Source organism: Plectrocnemia conspersa, unplaced genomic scaffold (assembly GCF_051122295.1).
Source record: "Plectrocnemia conspersa isolate PC_06_02 unplaced genomic scaffold, ASM5112229v1 ptg000013l, whole genome shotgun sequence".
NCBI classification, from domain to species: domain Eukaryota; kingdom Metazoa; phylum Arthropoda; class Insecta; order Trichoptera; family Polycentropodidae; genus Plectrocnemia; species Plectrocnemia conspersa.
In genome coordinates, this window is record NW_028277177.1 from 11,347,701 (window position 1) to 11,370,399 (window position 22,699).

At 30.3% G+C, this 22,699-nt stretch overlaps 1 protein-coding gene across 1 annotated transcript in view; it reads right to left on the reverse strand.

Annotated features, from left to right (window-relative positions):
- Positions 1–1,187: 1,187 nt before the first annotated feature.
- Positions 1,188–22,699, reverse strand: part of LOC148227268 (uncharacterized) — a 60,277-nt gene continuing 38,765 nt past the window's right edge. The window contains exon 4 of the mRNA XM_088202589.1: positions 1,188–1,366. Coding sequence (XP_088058715.1) covers positions 1,271–1,366 — 96 coding nt within the window. The 3' untranslated portion in view covers positions 1,188–1,270. The remainder of the gene's footprint in view (positions 1,367–22,699) is intronic.

Consider the following 22,699-nt stretch of genomic DNA (forward strand, 5'->3'; position numbering starts at 1 on the left):
ACATTAACATATTTTTTTAACTTTCCCCCACTTTCGACCGTTGAATTTTTCAGTAGCAATTTAGCTCGACATTTTCCAAAAAAATAACTTGATTACACATCAAAACGATATTCCACAATGACAAAAATATTCATACGTTTCACTATATACACAAAAATCCATCATTTACAGAGAGAAAATGCATTTTTGATCATCAATCTCTTTCCTAGAAGCGATCATACATTCATCGCGGTTTTAAGGGGATTTTAAAGTCGCCCTTAAAAAACGTATTTTCGTGCTTGTTTCCTGCGAGAAATAAATCATTCCTCCTGTGGGTTACGGCCAGATACGCCCACAACAATCCTCGAATGCATCTCGCTCAACCCTCAGGAAAAAAGCCCCTTTTATACCCTTCCAAGTTGAATTTTAACAAAAAGTTTATTTTTAATAAGTTGTAAGACAATTTCAATTATGATACTGTAAATTAATTTTACGCATTTTTTAATATATTTTTTAAAAGCTATGAATACAAAAAGTCATTTAAGCTATTTTATTCCACAAACTAATGAATAAAATGTAGTATAAATATATCAAAAAAATATCACCTTATTATAAATTTTGTGTAATATTTATTTTTCTTAAGACTTTGTCTAATTAAATTAATATTTGCTAATGTATACGTATATAATATTACGTACTGAAATCCTGTGGTAACATACAAAAACTAAAAAGTTGCTTGCACACTTAAACGATAGCCTATTTAGCTTAACTAATAATATTGTTTTATGTATAAAGTTTATTTTATAAAATACATATTATTAAATGCTTTTTTGTTTTTAACTGTAAACGCTATATAAAAAATAAAATACTTTTAAAAAAAACTATGGACTTTTAAACTATCTCTTGAGTCCTTAATGCTCAATGGAAGTGTTTTTATTTTTTTAAAGCATTAGTATACAATTTAATACAAGAGACATGAAATAAGTTTTATTTTTCATATCAACGTTAACGGTTTATGAGATAACATTTTTTTATATCATTTACAACAATAATATTATGCTTAAAATAACAATTAACAATTTCACTAACACAATTACAACTGAATATGTTATTGATATTATGTATTGTAGTATAATAATAAGTTGTTATAGATATTTTACGCATATTTATATATAAATAATAATAAACTAAATGATATAGACTACTAAAAGCTTTCAAAGATTATTTATTAAGTAGAAAATGGCGACTCATTTTTACATTAATATTTTGCCTTTAAAAAGCTTTACGATCATTAATGAATTACATATTTCGGTCTGAATTTATTAAAGGTACGGTATTTACCTGCAGCTGGAGACAGCTTTGTGACGACACCCCACCTCTGCTTCCACTGAAAACAAAAACAAATTATTTTTTTATAAAATATATAATAAATATTTACGTCTAACGTTTATTCGATCGTTCGGTGCCGTAAAACGAGTATTGTTTCGTCCGTATCGCTGCGTATGGTACGTTAGGGAATAGCACTTCTCGCAAGACTTTTCAAGATGAAATACGAATTTTCCCCTTAATTTCCGCTATCTATTCCTCGCCGAGATCGTATCATCAAAATGTGTGTCCCGGCCGCCTTCTCTCATAAAACAATATTAGTATATAACCAAGAGAAGAGATCATACTTCACACGCCCAGACAGTATCTCCTTCTGAATATACACACACACACTACATATCCCTCGCGAACCATAAGGTGAAATATCCCGTTTTACCGACAATCGAGAACGCTTTTCCGCGATTTGTGAAATTCAAATATCCGTATCGGAGAAAAATACGACGCTAACTAAGATTTGCGGGCGTCTGGAAGCTTCACGTTGAGCTCGAACATTGTTGCTTGGATTTATTGGTCTTTTGAAACCAGAAACCGGATGATTTACAACCGCTGTATATTATACATATGCAAGTATATGCCTGTGTATGAATTTTGTTCTTTGTGTAAGCTACGTAGTGGAGAGATACAACGCGAAATCGTAAAATATTGCCGCAATTGCGCGTGATGTCGTATGGTTCTAAACCATAAACATCTACTCAATGTACCAGTAAATAATACTATGTGTTGAAAAATGGCGCTTTTATAACATATTACACCATTGTACACAAGTGTCCAGTGAGTGCAAAGATACTTTATAATCCTTTCTTCGAATGAATTCACTGTAAATATAAAGTATAAAATTTAATGTGCGATGTATATTCGTAAATCAAAGAGACAAGGCAATTCATTTTTTTATGTTTCGTAGCAATGCCATTTTCGTTAGGGTTCAAATGACGTGACAAAGCATACCAAACATTTTGATTATCGTTCAGTTTGTTTCTTTGCTGCTGAAATATATCGTCAACTTGTTTTTGTTATACAAAAATGTGGTAAAATATTTTCGTGAATTTAAAGCAAGAAAAAAGTGACGTTTTCGATGATACTTATAAACTTATTCAATGAAAAAAAGCTTACTAATAGGTCTTTGATAATCGATTTACTTTATAAACTTTTATTAAATGGTGATCGTTGCGTATTGCTTATTTAAAATAAATAGACACGAAACTTCCTTGCCATAATATGAAAACTTATTAAAAGATTGACTAAATATAATACATTCAAGTGACTATAGTAAATATGAAAACCATATAATGCTTCTAAAATATTTTCCTAATTTACCTCGTATGTATACTGTTTGTATATATAAATATTATCTATATACTCCCATGAGAACTTACCAAAAATAACTATTAAAAAAATGTGAATAACAATTATTTGATTTAACAATACATTAGTCATCGGCAGAACACCCTGAATTGCACAATAGCCACGCAGGCTTTTGAAATTCGTCAATTTCAATCAATAGCTAATAAATAGCACAAAACTGCTTAAAACCTGTTATTCATAAGCTTTTAAACACGTCTAGTATTAACATTCAGTGAATTCATTCATTCATGAGATGGAGCTAGACTCTAACGCGATTAACTCTAAATTTTCCTTATACCCATTCATCCAATCTAGTTAAAATTATATTTTTTATATATGTGACACTACGTTCAATCACCAATCACTCGCCAAGTACTCGAAGGATGGCAATCATTTGTCATCAAGCATATGCCACTTACTAAATTTACACTCTCGAACTCATGACTAGTCGACGCACTTCGACTTTGCACCAATACCTAAATTTTTCTATCCACATTTTGTATTATAGTAAACTATTGGTAAATTTTATATTTTACCCACCTAACAAGCTGCAAAAGTCACACCTCTTGGCCATCAACCTCAAAAAGTTAATAATTAAAACTCACAAAACTTTCTATTGCAGATGTAAATATGTATTGTATTAAATGACATCTACTCTTAATTATGCTAAGCTGCACTTCATGACACTAAAGAAAATATAGTTTACCATTCTTCTAACCAGTGTATTTTACTTTAATTAAATTATATAATTTATTATATTTCAAAGCCTGCAAAAAGCAAAATCCCTTTTGAAAAAGTAAAAATAACGAATGATTCGAAAATAGATTGAACTCTTTCTGAAGAGCCGCCTTTTGATTTTATTTTTATTAAAAATCTTCCATTGTAACATGATAGGCATAAGCCCAATGCGTTACAATGGGATAAATCTGTACCAACTGAGAAAGTCAATAAAATATATTGTATACCTACAAGTAACTAATAACAACCAGACTGAAAGTCTGGGACTCGGTGACATCTATATTATTAATTTTAAATTATTATGTGTAATACAATTTATATCTAATATATTTCACTGCAGCTGGGACCGTTTTATTATAATAGCACATTTTTTATAAATAAAAATTCAAGTGCCGCTGCCGGGGCTCGAACCCGTAACCTTAGAGTTACTAGTCTGAGACGTTACGGACTATGCTATTCCATTCTTAATTTATGTATGTATGTAAGTAAATTAAGCAAGAAAGGCACACCATTTTTCTTGTATTTAATCTTAACGTTAGGTTATGATAATCGGTCATAATTTATTTTCACCTGATATAGTAAATCAAATTTTATGTTTAATTTGCAGGCTAAATTATAGCAAATGCTCTATCTCAATCTCTTAAATACAAATATTTTATTAGTGCTATTAAGAATTTATAATATTATAATATTTTAAGTTATAGATAATAATTGAAAGCATTTTTCAATTTTCAAACTGTTTATAAATACATATTAGTATCTCTTATTAGTGTTTGCTAAAATTTAAATAAAAGGTAAGTTTTAGGCTTGTCTATATACATATTATAAAATTTAAGGTCTTGCAATATTATATGGAAATTAACTACGTAAAAATAACAATGTTCTAATAAAGGTAGTTCAGACTTATACAATCATATAACATTATATACTTAATTAAACCTATCAGTATATTTATATCGATTTCACTATATTTCTTATTTAAAAATAAGAATAAAAATTATTTATGAATTCAATCTTTCTCAGATGTGCCAAACTACAACTTTTGCTCTTTTGCCTTTTGTGGCTATTTTTTTTTCTTGCTTCAAGTATAATTTCAGAAAATATAAGCCGCTCCGGCAGCTGTTGATGAGATGACAGCAATGAAATTGTAACTAAAAGTTTTCACTAAACTGTTTTAAAACTTTGACAGGAACAAGTGTTGAAGTGTCCAAGATTGCAGCTAAAAAACATCGTTAAGCCAATTCTAGCAATTTTAAACTCATCTTGAAGCTTTAAGTGCAAGTTCATAAAGCATTAAATAAAATGTTAAAGTATAATTTAGTCTCTTAAATTTTTTTTTAAATAATATTTAAGGACCAAACAAGAAAATGTAATTTTTATACTTAATAAAACATGTGCTTTATACATGATAGTGTTGCATGTCAATTCGGATGAGTGCGTCCCGGAATTACAGAAAAAAAATTCCGTGACCATTGAGAGCATAAGCACAGCACGCTATTTTCAAGAACAGTTCCGGAAATACATTAGGGACCAAACAAATAACCGTTGGTTTCGTGAACAAACGACGTGGAATTTACAAGCTTCGGAATTCAACTGGAACTCGGATAAACCAAGTTTACCTACATGAGTAGTATAAATGTACATAACACAAAAATGATAAAATTTATTAATAATAATTACACTGTTCAAAAAAATTATTTACAATAGATAAGACTATTAGATGTAGACTTTGATATAATATTCATATTGTAGCTTTATTATTTGTTTTTCTATTCTAAACAAAATATAATAACTAATTTTTTTTTCTATTCTAAACAAAAAAAATACTGAGCTATTCATACAAGTGTTATAACTCAATACTATACATGTTTTTGATTACTTTTAAGTTAGGGTTATATAAATATTAATATATTACGTATCACTAACTCGGTCTAATTGCGAAAATGTGTTATGTAAGGCCTTATGACGAAGGTGTTATGAGTCTAACCAGGCGAGAAGCGGTAGGCTGTGAACGGTGGAAGGAAATATCTAACTGGACTATTTCCGCTTTCAGGCGGAAAAACAAATAGCGGAAATGTCAAGACTAGAGTGACATCTACACGGCTTGTGTAGTGTTGGAGAAATTACTAAGCTCCGCAGCAGACTCGTAAAGGAAGCATATAATTTGACAATACGTAATGAATGAAGAAGAATAATGGCGGCGAGACAACAACGGCAGGAAAAATAGGACTACGCTTGGTCTACTTTTAAAAGAGTCGGACCGACGTGAAAGTGGTTATTCTAGCATTTCATTTTGGTCTGACAAATTGATGAAAGGGTTTTGCGCTTTTTATCCTCATTTTTCTGAGAGCTTCTTACTTAACGAGCTTGCTATCTTGACGTCGTGGCCTGTGTAATCTTCATGCTTGGATATGCAACATCGCAATCATTTTAAATATCTGCTATACAAACAATATAGAATATTTTCAACAGGTATTATTGAATTCATATATAAATAAAAATTAATTTAATATTTATAGCATAAATGTATTTTAATAATTAGCGACAGGGTCTAAATCTTAAGGCAAATACATATTTCCTAGAAGAATGCTCACATATATTTTCTCTTATTCAAAATAAACACACATATGGTTATGTTTATCTCTGAATAGTAGTTAGTTTATCGCCAGCCATAAAAATAAGCTCTAAGTAAATTTATATCTAAAAAAAATATTATTTACCTGCTATAAAAAGTTTTTGAGAAGCTATAATTTCCACGACGATAAAATGTATCGTCGTCATTTATTACAAATAAACTAATAAATTACCCTTTAATGTCACTTTTATAATACATATTATATGAAAACCTCACAATTTCAAAGCAAGTAAATGTTTATAAAATAAGTCACTTAAATTTTCCACTAGCATAATCATAGTATTACAATAAAAAAACAGTTCACAATTATGAATAAGAAACCTTATTTAAATGCAAAGGGTTGTTAATTTCAGTTACGTTATCTGATGATATTTTACAATTTAACAAATAAAATCAGATACCTTATTAACTAATATAAAAACCTAACAATTTAAAAAAAATACCTTTTTTTTATTTGAAAATTATAATTGTTTTACCAAAAAAAAAAAAAAAAGATTAAAAATTAGTATTTTTAATGACTGGTAATAAGTTTAATATATGTATAATATAGTACACATTGCAATAAATACTAATATGTTTTGATTTATTTATTTAAATTATGGAGTGTTAAAATATTAAAAAATACTAATTAAAAACATTTTTTACTGTCGTATCTATGTTAAAAATAATGTTTTACGTAAAATTCAATCGTCTTATTTTGTTGATATCTTTGTGAGTTATATATAAATAAAATTTGTTATTATTTTTATTGCAATACAATATTTTTAATATATACGACTTGTCAATAGTACTATAAAATCAACAAAAAATTATTAAAAAAAAAAGTAAAGCAAGTTGTAAAATTGTTGTATTATTATCAATACAAAAACATACAAATAAAAAGAAAAATTGTCTGCTTAAATTAAAAAAATAATATAAAGTCATATTAGGTTGTATAAATGTATTATCATTACATACTTTGCATATGTTAAATACTGAAAGTTTAGAATCTTTTTTTTCTACATATGTATGCTTCGTTACATTTACGATCAAAATTATTTCAACACACATATATTTTCCTGCGTAATCTAGTTTGGCAAACTTTTCGTCTAAAAAGTTTAACCACGACTATTTAGCAGTGAAAGGGCAATACCGATAAAATCGCCCATAATTCACCGTTTCGTTAGAATCTTTTCTGTCGACCTTGCGATTAATCTATAAGGCAACCAGACACTAAAATAAATTTATTTCGTTCGACTAACAGACCGTGCAATTAATACACAGTTTGGGGTTAACTTTAATTTGGTTCGTGTGTTCAAAAAGTAATTCGCACGCAATTTTGTATATCTAAAAACATCATTACTGTTGTATTTTTATCAGTATAAAGGAAGCATTCGATCTGTTTTTAACGAGTCCTTTTTTAAAGCCATGTGACCCATAGATCGGTTCACCCAAGAGACCTATAAATTCTTTCCACTTGGTAACACAAACGGCGCTCCTTTTCGAAGGATACAGGACGTATAAATAATCGATTCGGTGAATGAACAGCATGCGCTTTATCGCCATGGTCTACGCATAATCAAATAAGGTTTAGCCTTTTCTGTTGAGAAAAATGGTTCATTGAAACAATTTGCACGATCGATTTGGCGCTTGGCACGTTTTGCTCCTGAGGAGATCCAAGGCCGTTAAATCGCCGGCCGTGAACCGGTGGCTGTTAAACGGAAAAAGGCAATTTGCCGAAAATGTTCTTAAACGTTCGTGGCGATTACAGGGTCGCGATTATTTCTGAGAAACGTTCCAGTATAAATCTCGATCTCTGAGGCTATCATTACGGGCGCGTGCAGAAGTAAAAGGTCGTAAGTGGTCTACGGGGGCGGCTTTGGAGGGTTCGACTAATAAACTGACACGAGTGCACTCGGCACCACCGCAGGCCCTTCAGGGCATTCTCCCAGTTGACAAAAGTCTCGACGGTGCATGCCTCTGTGTTGGCAAACATCTCTTGGTTATGTTTAGATAGCGAGGACGTCTTGCTAGACTTATTTACATGTGTATACACACAATATATGTACTGGGCACATGTACTATGCACTAGATGTGAATTGGCTTTCTGTCAATTTTCCCAAGCAATTTCCTATGCTATGTACGGTTTAAATCGAACTAAATACAATCAGAATTTTATGCATAAGATCAGTGGTTCTAAAGATTCCTGTAGTCACAAATTTTACTACAAATATGGTGTCCCAGCTCTTAACTCCATATCACTAATTAATACTTTCTGTAATAATAACTTGATACATTGGTACTCCCGTATTTAAATCATACACAAATTAAAGAGTGTCTATTTATTTTTTTAAACAAGTAACTTTTAAGCGATTGCATTGAAAAATATCTGACGACCAATACCTTTCGTGATCCTCACCTTAAAAATAACTCTAAACACAACTTATGATTCTTTTCTTGAAGAAATATTGAAATTTCAGTTCTTAAGATTAGCTTTAAATTATTGGCGAAGACTGTATAAAGTTAAGAACTTAAAAAGCATAGGCAATATAATGATAACTAATTCAATTCGACTCATTTCGTTATTGAATTCCACAAACCTATTCTATACTTTATTATCACAAATCCACAACTTTATACCGCGTCAACTCCAATCATACAAAGGATACGAGTTTATTAAAGTCGTTGGTGGATTTTAGCGCCGTTTTATATTGTGTATTTTTCATTAAAGTGCCTTATTGTGAATCGGATCCAGCATCTGTCCGCGAAAATGAGAGCGCGCCAGTCGGCTGCGAAACGGCAATTGCGAATCCCCGCCGTCTCGGATGGTAAGCAAACAACGGCGAAAAGCGACGTCGTCCGATATCGAATCAGGGTGCAAAAACACGGAAAACCATGGAGAGAATCCGTGGAGGGAATTCGAGGAAAAGAGCCGGGACAGAGAGACGGAGAGAAGACAACGCAAAGCCTTATCGACTCCCAGGGCGGATGCGGCTCTGCCTTGACAATTTTACTTAAATGCTAGACAGAAAAATGGCAAACGCAAACAAAATTTTCTGTGGCATAAGCCAAAACGAGATACAGTTTGCTTTGAGCGCAATGCGCCCTGGATGCGCTCAAACTTGTGACGGAGCGGCTGAAACGCCAATAATGTGCAGACTTTTTCTTGTTGTGCACAACCAAAGCTCGCTCGTTATATCTTTTAACCTTATATAAAGTTTTCAAATCAATTACAGGCGGTTAAATCCTATCCTTCTCATATAAAGTTCAAGATATAATAGAAAAAAATACTGAAGATTGAATTTTAAGCAGGAGTAGATTATGTCGAATGGCTAAATTTATTTAAAAATCTGACTAATATAATTATAAAACTTTGTGGTTAAATATTTTCTATATTTAAGTTTCAGCAATACAAAGTTTTAAAGAAGTCAAACTAAAGAAAAAAATTAAACTGGTTTAATACAAACTTTAGTAAACTAATTTTTGAACTGAAATAATACAAGATAAATATTTACTGCTACCTTAAAAATAGGCGTTAACTTTCATAAAAAACAATTCAAGCTTATTTTTGATTTTTCAATACATTCCATATATTGTGTATTAGTATTTTTACAGAAAAACTTTCTTTTCTGGTAGATCTGCTAACAAAATAGAGTTAAACGTGGTGTTTAAAGATGTAAGATTTCCATAGCACGTGTTTCAGAATGGGATAAAAAAGGGGTTTATAAAATTATTAATTGATTAATATATTTTAGCGTCATCATAACCCATAGAGTACAGATATTTATTTAGTGAGCGATTAGCTTTATTTGATATAAAACATTGTTTTTAATAATGAACTGCTACAGCTCATATAAAAAAATCACATATATAATAAAATTAAAATAAATACATTATATTTATTCAACCGTTTTAATTTTTTCAGTATAGTTATCTCCCTGTATAAATTAAATTTTACAATAATCCCACGGATGATGATCGATTAATCATTATATTTATCCGTGGAATTTTGTGCGAGACAACCCGGAAATTCCTGCTATTTAGACTACAACTAACTGATTTTTAAAGAAAATGTATTTTTATTAAATTAACGTTGCACCTCATTGACTATATACATTTTTTAAATTATTTTGAAGTTGCTCCTAAAAAATAAATTTTAATTATAATGAAGATTTATTATAAGACATTTTCTAATTAAGATAGATTGGAATCAGATAAAGAAATAATTTGTATAAAGATTTTAATCGAAAAATAATTAAACAAACGATTAAATAGTTACTAGAACATATATCCGGTAAAAATTAATAGATGTAGTACAAAATGAATTTATCACCTTCTGTTACTCCAAATTAGGCGAAACTTTAAAATTACTTATCAATCTAAGAACCTAATTAAAACATATTTATAAAATTCAAACAGAAATAATTTTCTGTTTATTTTTAATATATTAAACATAACAATAATTTAAGGTTTTGTCCTAACCTAACCTAAGTGTCATGATTTTAATTTTATTATACATTGTTATTATTGTTAAATATTTTTTTGGGTACACGTACATAAATATATGCATCTAAAGAATCTCAAATATCGAGTTGAAATCTGAATATTGGATGTCGAAGCTGAACCAGGGTTGACGTCAAAGAGGAAGCAGCAGCTTTTTCAACACAGTGGCGTAGCTCTACTTGTTGTGAGCTCGAATACATTCTTATGTGTCATAGTCAGGGATATCAGGTGAAAGTTATTTTTGGAAGTGCTAGCGGAAGCGAATTCCAAATGGAAGTACTGACCGAAGCGAATTTTAAATGAAAGTGTACATATGTATGTTTTTATATACACTTTATCTGACTAAGGCAGATTTCTTGCTCGCCCCTTCTCGATCTGATTTGGGGGAGTAAATGGATTTGTTTATTACCGTCTGCTTTCTTATTAGAATATTTGTGTCACATAACCGTTTGAGTTTAAACATTTGGGGAGTTTTATGCCTCACATTTCACGCATTCTTAATCGCCGTCAAGATTGGTTTTATCTAATCCCTCATATCTCTGATCGTCACGTGAAAGTTTTCTTAATTATTTAGGTAAATTGTAATTTATTTAAATATGTAGTATGAAGCAACTTGATTGACACAACATATGATAATTATTTTTTAAAAATAGCTGTGAGATATTTGAACTATCTAATTCTATTTTTTTATTTGTGGTAACTATGCATTTTTCAAGTATTTTAAGAATGTTCTTATACTTGTATATTTATTTAAATAAAAATACGTAAAATTACCCGTTTTAACCGTCAGATTTAATTTTTTGCACTCTGGCGTACCGACCGCATTTCACGCACATAAATAAAACCGGATTTTCCCAAGCTCTGTTTACATTTCAACAGGCACCACACAACACTTCAGCATCTTTCGCAGAAAGCGATCCGGCTAAATACTACCAGTACAAATCCCTTTAGCCAGTTTAGCGCGTAACTGAACACGGTCTGCGATCGACAAACTAACAAGAAACAACCAACAACCAGTCACGTGCCAGGTTTAACTTATATTGCCACCACCGCACCAACACCACCACCAACGAACCGAACACATTTCATTCAATAAAAACACGACCGCAATCTCTATAACACACAGCCAATCTGGTTGTGTATTCTCTGTCACATTTAGGTCGCGTGGAATTGACGTATAAGATAAAAATTACGATGTCAATATAATAATAAAAAAAAACGTTCTCGGAATCAATAATATCAAATATTTTTCTGTTAATTCCAAACCCGTTGAAAGAATTGAAATAAAGTGATGCTCTTTTTTATACTACAATTTAAGATTTTAGATGTATCTGTTCCAGGCACTTATTCCATTGTGAGATTAATTACAGCAAGTTTGAACTTTCGCACATAATCAATAAAAAAACTCGGCCTTAGAAAGATGATAAGGAATTGATATGATCATTTTAAAACTTTAAGGAGGCTGCATTAAGAGAATGATAAAAATAATATAAAAGAAAGATTAAAAAAGTAATTTTTGTGTTAAAGTAGTGGGTGATATTAATGATTTGATTAACAAGATTTTTGCGACAAATAATAAATAGTTCTTGCTTTATATTTAAATAGATGAAGTGAACTTTCCATATAAAAATTGCTGCAAAATATTCTTAGCATTGTTTTTATTATATCTAGATAATACGGTTTTTATTTATTATTGTCTATTTTATATTTCTGAACCAATATAATTTGGAAGCATTGAATTAATCTAGTAATTATTTTCAATATTGCTTATATAAAAATCAGTTTTCTGTCATGTGTGTATATGATTGTTGTAAATACAATTTAATGAATTGCGGTAAAATAATGTTTAGTATTTTAATGAAATTAAATAAGCTGTATTATATACGTATACTAGTACACCATTAAATAAATAAATATATATTATATAATCAGAAGAGCATTTCGTATGTAAACTAATTCAAACAAAGCGTCAAATTAAAGGTGTGGCAAATTAAATTGCCATTTACGAAGCGTAAGCTAACGGAATGTGACTTTGTATAATTTTTAATAAATTTGTGTGTGTTAGCTATTTTTTTTTATTATATAATATTTGTCATTGTCATATACGTATTGTATGATTTGTTATATATGACAGGTGCGATGTTCAAGTGCGAATTCCCTTGAAGGGACAACTCGACTGTCACATATCCACTCTATGTAAATATAGATAGACGATATATTCGCATAGTTGTAAATTGCGTGTCTACGTTGTGTGAATAATGCCGTAACTGATGGCTTAATGAATGTGCATTTGCAATATCAGCATAATCCGATATGAGCCATGTTCCGGGATACACCACTTCCATCGTCAACTTGGAACACGCCAGGGATTCTCAATTACTGCTCAGCTTGAATTAAAAATATATTTTATGTTGAACAATAAAATTTAAAATAAAAATATATGTACATAATATATTTTCAATGCAGAAACATAAAAGCTTTGCATCGAATCAATCGTTATCCGATTTAAGATTTCTTTGAGGCGATCTTTTGATGATAGATATCTCCGGCTATATTGTGACGGTTGCTCTGACAGAGAAATTCTTGTATCTATGTACTTATATACGTATAAATTGTACGTCTCAATATTAAACGCATGAGTTTTTCTTTCTGACGAAGATGAAATTCGAGTGATTAAATCGTCGTGGTTGAGTTACTCTCAAGGGTTTTTTTTTTCAACGTAAACGTTTATTTAATGCTTTAAAATTTTTATCTAAATAAAGTAGAAGTTGGATCATAATTTGTATTTGACGAAGCTGTGTCATGTCGAGGAGCCTGAGGGAATACCGAGGCTTCGATAAGGGGAAACAATTTTATTTACACAACACGGCAAAGGATATTTGGTACAAGCTTGGTGTTGACATTACATGTGCCATGGGGCTTTTGTCTACCCAGATTTCGTTAAGTGCGAATAGCGTTTTTGTTTTTGCGATCTGCGCTCACTCGCCATGGTGATTGGAATTATTAACTTGGTGCTTTAATTTATCCTATAATATTAATGGTATATATTATGTGTATATAACACACCATGAAACTGCTAAGTTACGTAAGTTTTATTTTATTTGTTGATACAAAATCTGTCAAATTAACTACAGATTATCACCTAAGCATTTGCTTTAGAATGAAAATATTACAATAGTTGGACATTTTTAAGTGTGCTTATATAATTTTATGTTTTAGTTGATGAAAAGTTTATGTATGTATGTGTATAAAATGATGAATATTTTTTTTTGTTTAAAGACCATCATGACGCGTTAGGAAAACTTATCAAGTCAAAGGTTAGATATGTAATAAATTGATTATGTATATTAAATCTTGCTATCGATGTTTTTAATGATTTAACCCTAGCACTATAATACGAAAATCAAACTTTAAAATTCAACAACTTATTAATAAAATTATGCTAGATGTTGTAAGTACTATATCTAGTCAAAATATATAAATCACTGTGAATCTGACATTGAACGCTAAAGATCCCATTCCCGCTTGCTGCCAAGGATGTTCATCCTTATTTCCTCGGCTCGGGGGATCTTCGTAAGCACGCCATTTAATTTGCATAAACAAAGTTTACAAACGCAATAGTGTCTAAGCTCAATCTGGGCTTCGCTCCGCGGAGACACGTCTCACGCCAACAATCCCCTCACAAATAATTATACGCTGCATCCCTTCACCTCGAAACAATACCGATGACTATGGCCAAACATTTGCATTCCGACTAGACATGAATAGATGACACTTATTAAGAGGGCCGCTCATAAGTAATGACGCCTTTAACATTTAAACGACACTCGAACAGACTTCGTGTCTAAAATTCAATAACGTTCTATTCGGGTGTGTATCAAGGAGTCTCGAGGACAAGACGTCTGAACTCGTTGCTTAATTTACGAGCTTAAGAAGCGCGAGATGGTATTTTAGCATAGTTCATTTGCTCAATTTCCTGTTTGCTAATGTATGTGTGTTATAGAGAAAGTCGTGTGCGATACATTGTAGTTTGTGCGATAAATTGTAGCGCAGTGCAAGTTTACTTGCGCTCCTTGTACGTAAAACTTGAGTATAATGGTAAATATATCTTCAGATATATTTTATATATATATTCAATTAAATTTTATGCTATCTTAATAATAAATTAAATGCTTTAAAACAGATATAAAAGCGGATAGAATGAGAAAAATATCTATACAGGTATGCTATTTATATAAATACATAGTATGTATTGTATATAATATATTAAATTACATACTCTATAATTGTATGAAACTGTTGATATATATAATAATTTAGATTGACTCTTTATATTTATTGTAATACATATATTTAAATGCTTTTGAAGTAATATATTGTGACCATATTTTTCGGTTGACCAAGCAGCGTTTATCTATAAATACTTTAAGCAATAGTTCATTATCTAAAACAAGCTTTAAGTGCCAATCAAAAAATAATTTTATTATAAGTTTTTCTTAAAAAATGTAGAAAACTATGATGAATTGTGTTTTTAGCTTTAAAAATATTATTGAGTTTATAAGTAATTTATAATTTCGTTTTGCATTATTAATAAAAAAAATACTATCTTACTACTAATTTTATAGCTTCAAAATGTGCAAAAATTACTTCTTTTTAAATGACAGTGAATCCAAAATCAACATATTTTTGCGCAGATTCTTCATTTATAATAAATTATCTAACAATTTGGAAATGTTTACTAATTTTTTTAGTGAAATATTCAGGATTATCCTATTTAAACTATTATAAATTAAATTGAATGTGTTGAAATTAAATTAAATTGAACAAAAATAAACCTAATTATCAACCGCTTAATAAACTTAATTATAAGTTAATATGTTTTGCATAATACATGACGCGTATTAAAATCTTTTATAATCTCAAAAAAAATATATTTTTCTTTGATATTAGTCAATAATATTTACAATAAAAATGTTGTTGACAAGTAGACGATGGGTTTAGTAAATTAGCTTTTAAAAGAGCTAGTCAAACACAAAGAAGTTTTTATCGATTGCTATGAGGAGCTAAAATAATTAATGTAAGATAGTGCACATCTATTTTAGGGGTGCGTCACAATTGTTTTATAAATATTTTTATTGCAATAATCCATATTGTGTGTATTTTGACTAATAATTTGTGTGAGTTTTCTAACAAAATATGTTTTATGCTTTCAAACACTTGACAGACCGCTAAAAATTAAATTATTAATTTTATACACCACTGGCTATTTTTTTTATAAAAATCTGTGGGGGTTTCAACCACCTGTACATATTTTTAAAATAAAAAGGTCACTTGAACGGTTAATAAGAACAAACAAAAACACGTCGTGAAAGTAGAGTCATGCGCATTATTTTTTTGATTTTGTGACCAAACAATTGCATATAAATTGAAAATGTTACACGGACTACTTAATATCACAACCGATCTGAGATGCTACTCATCCATAAGTACCGCTTGAAAAATTACTCTATGCTTGGAAAGGATGCGCGCTAGACAATACTATTGTTCTTATTTAGTAACCAATCGCCGGAGTGGTCATCCGGACTTTTTTTTAACACATTTCATGGGTTTATACAAGAAGCGATGCAATTCGTACACAAACTGCGATTCACCAGGGCTGCCTCAAACCAGCATTATAAAAGATGTGCCACTTGATCACAGAGGCAAAGACGCGATGAGAAAAGCACCAAGAGAGATGGCACAGAATCATTACAGTAACACATTGTAACATATCCCAGCTGCTCCAGAAAACCATAGACGACAATAATACAACTCGACACGCCAGTCAAGACTCTCTGGCTTCTAAGATCTGTTATTTGAACTCGACCACCTGTGATTACTCTATATATCAATGACTTAAAGTGTAAATTTGCTCCACTTTTGGGTAAAAATGACAACAATATCATATTGTACCTTTAATCGATATACATATGCTAAAAAAATTGTAATTTCTAAAGTCTCTAATTAAAAACTACAAACATTAAACTTGAGATATTGTTTTATTTTTGAATTATCTGTTTAGTTTTTGGTTTCTCCTGTAAAATTATCAAATATGAATTTAGCAATTGTATACTTTCAGCCATCGATATGTGATAATTAATATATGTTTTGAAAATAAACATTATGCCGTCTATTTGCCTACAATTTAATACAACTTTTAAAGTAATTGATCTAAGTTTAATATTTTTTACGATTGGCGCAAAACAAATCAATAAATACTAATTTATATATTAGGTAGATGTTTTTAACTTCTAAAAAATGAAAAACATAATTCGATGATCATAGCCATTATTTTATTGTTTGCGATGATATTTACACCGGTAAAAATAAATATCTACATACTAATTAGCTTTAAAGAGTGAATTTTTTACGACCCGTAAATAAAATTACAAAAAGTTTGTTCCAGACTAGTTATATAAAAGTGCTAAAAGTATTAGAATATATGTAAATTTCTCTATAACATGATTACTGATATTGATTGCGCATTAGTGTCTGTTAACAGTAGTTTTACAATGAAGCATGTAAGGTGTTAAAATAAGAACATTATTTTTAACTAATTTAATTAAATGTAATATGTTTACTTCAAAATTTTATATATAATCGACTGTAACTATTAATTTAATATATAAATAAACCTTAATAAAAATTCATGCTGATAAGAGAAAGAGAGCTCAAAGAATAACATGAGTATACCAAAGGTTGTATTGTGATATATGACACTATCAACCCGACAACTTGGCACCACTAGATTCTGCGAAAATTCCCCTTAGTCAAAAATGCCGTTTTACCATATCCATTATTGTTTCCGAGAACTCTCGTGACACTCTTTCGCACAAATATTCAGCTAATAAATCTATTCTTGCTTAATCTCTACGCATGTGGTGAACGAGCAAATTTACATTAATAATATAGCTGACAATCTCATACTTTAACAATAATTCACCCCGTGACTTATGTCCGTTTTGCGTTGCGCAACGAAGCAATGCTGTTATTTTTAATGTTTTAACGCATGATTTACTTTTATGTTCTTTATATATTTCGGCGCATACATGCGCAAGGAGAGTGAGATTATACGTATATATACTTGTTCACTTGGGGTTGATCGAATCAGGGGTGCGTATTTAAATACCCGTAGTGAGGGGTTGTTGAAGTGTCCGCTATACTATATAGAAGACACGCAGCAATCTAGAATGACAAGCAGTGGGCTGACCCTTTACGGATACAATTTATACATCCAGGGGGCTAAATCTTAACTATCTCTGGATTAAATTCTTCGAGTAAAGAAAAAAGTTTTTATACATAACATCATCTATCTCAATTTGCCGTGATTGAGAATCTTGTATAAATTTACTCTTAATATATATTCAGTATGGTTGGATTAATTTATTTATAATGCCGCTATTTAAAACAAAAAGAGATTTACACCCCCATATAGCAAAACCGATAAATGCCAAATTAGTCTGACGATAAAATAAGCCATGGGGCTCCGTTTCTTTATCACTTTGTTAATCTGGTTCATAGACCCTCCTGCTTTTTTCTTCCCTTATCTCATCTGTAATGCGGGCCCTATTGCAATAAAGTTCACTTGTGCTCGACCACCAGAATGATTGATTGCGTGAAATAATGGTATAGTAGTTCAATCAGAATTTGCCTAATGATGTTCCTTCTATGAACGAAAAATTAATTTTGCTTGTCTAGAGGCAATAGTTTTTCGTGCAAAGCTGAGGGAGGCTGGGAAGAGTAACGAAGTGGAAAATTCCACAGCGGAGGAAATCAAGGGATTTACAAATCCTTTCAAAGCATCGTGTCACGTGATACATAGAAATACACCGGCACACAAACAAGAGCTTCTTACAAAGAAGATAATTGCGATGTGTGAGACTATGTATATAAATATATACATACATATGAAAAAATCCTCTTACACTTGAGGGGTGAAGTGGAACAGACGCACATACTCATTTGTGATCCTCATGAAGGCTTACCGTAAACAAAGCAACAAGGTTAAATAAATATAAAAGAGACACTTTTAAAATAAATTTAAAAAAATGCAGAATATAAATGATATGATATTTAAGTTACCATAAAACCTCTTCTGAAAAAATAATATAGATCTGTAAATAGCAATAATTCTACTACTTTTGTGAAATAAATATGTAACATTGTTCATAATAAGTAATAAAATTATTCTGTTTGTTATCCAGTGAATACTTAATGTATGTATATATATATTAAAACCCAAGTATTAATACACTATTAACAATTTCCTTGCTCACTCGAAAACCTTAATATTCTTTCACATTTTTTTATTTCCTTAAAAATATAGTTACAAATATAAAATATTACTTAGTGACAAACTATTTTATATAAACGCAAATAAACTTGTTATATATGATAAATATATAAAAAAAAATAGAAACCATTGGTATGTTCTTTAAATTGTACGTGCAACTTTTCATATATAAATCGCACGCCCTAATCTCGAAATCCTACCAAGCCTCCCTTTGTCTGGCATAAAAGTTTATCCTCCAAAATGACCCTTGAATTGCATCCCCGGATACGCGTCTACAAATGACCTGCAGCAGAAAATCCTCCAGGATGTGGGCTCGTAAGACGGGTCATAATTATGGAAAAGTCGCGATAAGTGTGACAATGTATCCTTCTCAAGCATCTTCTCCAACAATTCGCATATACGGCATCTATTCGAGACCCTTTCTAGTACGCCTAGAAAGGGGAGATAAAGAACAGACGGGAAAAATTACCGAAACAACGCTGCGTAAGCTTATTGCCACAAAATCAATATCCACAATGTATATATATATGGAATGTTTAACACGTCGCTTCCTAAGATTATAGATTTACTCTTGAACGTGTTCCCTATCATATCAGAAACGGTCCAGCGATCAATTATTCAGACCGTTCCGGTTATTCGCATTAGGATATGGCCCATGGGCGTCGCGACGCTTTCATCCGCCAAAATATGTCAATATGATGAATAGCTGAGGCTATTCGAGGCGAAATTTTGGTGTGAACACCTTAAAGAGGTATAAATCAAGGCGTGTTTCAAAAGGTGATGTATAGCGGAGGATGGGGATGAAAAAGTTTGACCTTCGTGTAATATCAATGGAGGTTACACGTTTACTACGTAAACTCTCGAATAAATTTTCTTATAAATTATATTTTTGCCACAATAATAAATGTGTAAAATAACGCAATTTTAAATAAAAACATATATCATTTGATAAAACATTATAGTAGGTACATCTTATTCTTAAAATAATCTTTGGAAAAACATATATTATCTAATGTGGAATCGGCTATAATAAATTCGTAAGGATTTTTTTCCATTTAAATATATCTGACCACTTTTAAAAGCTTACAAGAGGGCGTGCATATTCTCAAACATCTGGTACATATCCTCCTTTCTTATGTAACGGTATAAAAATGGAGTGGTTTTCAAACATTTTAAAATAAACGTAAAAATAAAATTATCAAGAAAATGTTCTATAATTTTTTTTATGAATTTTCTAATTTTCGAGATGAGATTTCTTGATTTTACATTTTTATTTATTAAGAAACACTACTAACAAACAATAGTTTGATGGATTACCTTCGAGCAAAATTTATAATTATCTTAGATCTTACGTTCGTGATTTTTAATTACACTGATTGAATTTTTTTTTCCATAACTTTAGATTTTACAAAAATTATATCGTTCTGAAATGTATACTAAATAAATTATTAGTAAAAAAATACTGTGATATATATAATATCTTTATTGTGTCAAACTATATTTTGAGACTCTTTATTTTATTATTAATTATTTTTTACTAGTCATCAAATTTTGATAATAATTTCATGATATATGATCGATTTTTTAGCAATGTATATAAATCACTTTTGCATTATATAATCACAAATACTATTTTTTTAAAAAAAATTATATTTAATAATTAGAGTAGTAAATATACAATAAAAAATATTTTCGTAAAAGCAAATTATAAGCATGTTAGAAAAATAAATCACATCCTTTGAATATTCTGATATAAATATTTGAAAATACGAGAGAACTCGTATTAAAATAAAGAAAGGAAAAAAAATAATACTTGTAATGAAGATAATATTTTAAGTATTTTTTTAAGAATAACATGTGCAATATTTTTTTTATTTCTTGACCGCAAACGTCAGTTACAAAAAAGAATTTCAACTCATAAAAACTATTTCATTTAAAGTCATATTTTACAAAACATGACAAGATAATTATAATCATTTTTTAATAATACATGTTACTAAAAATATAATTGCAGAAATGTTCATGAATAATATTGACGATAACGAAATACTACACGTGTCAGAAGACTGATGATAGATTAGAAACCAATGCATAATTTTATTTATAAATCAAATTACTTAAACTTTGTAACAAAAAACAATGTTATTAAATGTAACCCTGGAAAATTAATGTAAATAGCTACGCGTTACGTAGATCCATAAAAATGATAAAACTGACTAACAAAAAACTTTATATTAAATCTAAAAGATATACTTTAACGTATATTATAATTTAACAAATAATATTTGTGATAAAATTGTTTGTAGTGTTAACATATCTAGCAAGTAAAAACTTTTATATGATACAATCAAATTGAGTCAGTATTGGGATTGGACCCATTCGAACCCTTAACCGTTTTTATCATCATCTCCAACAACAACATCACAAAAGATGTCTCACTCTTTAGGTGACGCATTTATCTTCACAATGGCGCCCCAATTCTAACATACCGACTAAGCGTAAAACATTCACATACAAATGAAAAAAGTCAATTTTTTCCGTCACCCTGACGTATCTAAATAGAGTTTTCCGATAAACAGCCTCTGCGGTCGGCATTCTAGTTCTTGTGAAAGGCCACCACTCGATTGAATAACAAGCCTCGGCTACCACACGTTGGGCCACTTAGTGGGCCTGCGGGGTGGTTTCTAAGAAACCACCCCCGTCAGAATTGACCGCATTGGGGGGCTACTCCAAGAACTGCTTTTCCACTTTGCCGTGATGACAATGGCCCGGGGGAGCACTTTTAACGGGGCTGCGATTGAAAAGTAACACAATGCGAATGTTTACGGCACACTTTGCTAAATATTTCTAGGGCCATCGACACTATACAAAGACAGAAAAAATCTTTGCGAAAAATATATAGATTCTACAAATACTGCGATACAAAAAAAATGTACTTTAATGCATTATATGTATGAAAGGGCTTTAATGCATTTATTAAAACGTACAATGAGTTTATCAATGTAAACGACATTGCCAGACGTGAATAAAGTTAATTTTGAGCACGCGTTTAATATTTCATATTGGATTTGACAAACTAATCTGAGCACGTTCATATAATATATAGAAGAATATATTTATGTCGTTTTGTAATATGTAAAAAAAAATCTATAAATAATACCATCATTGTTATAACTTTTTGAGAATAATCACACTTTTGTTTACAACAAAACTTCATAGCAGAATATTTTGAAGCTACAGTTTACAGTTGAAAATTTAACGTATACAATTTTAGAAGAAGAGTTTTTATACAAATTTTTTTCAGCGACATAAAACACATTTTTTTTTTTAGTCAAGTTCAACCTATTTAAAAATAAAAAATCCAAATAACTAATTAGCAACTTTATAGCCAAAACTAGTTTACATAAAATAAACACTTTTTATGCACATATCCCTGGCGTATCTGTTAATGACCAAAAGTTGGCTGTATTAAGCCTAGTTTTAATTAAGTTTTGATGACACTTACATAAAGTTCTCCATAAGTTTATCCAATAAATTATCTGACGTATCCTAAATTCTTTGAATATTAAACATTATTTTACAATGGTTTCACCGATTGTATGTGACTTTACTATTTGTAATTATACTTCAAGGAGTGAGTTAATTTTAGTAAAAATTGAGCTTTCTTTGGCTTTAGCATTTATAACGAATCAGCAGAATTCCCTATGTGCACTTAATATAAAAAATAGCAGGATAGACCAGTAGTATAAGTCGAATCGCATATAAACATTTTTGTTTCGCTATTTATAGCGTAGGTATTCGTATTT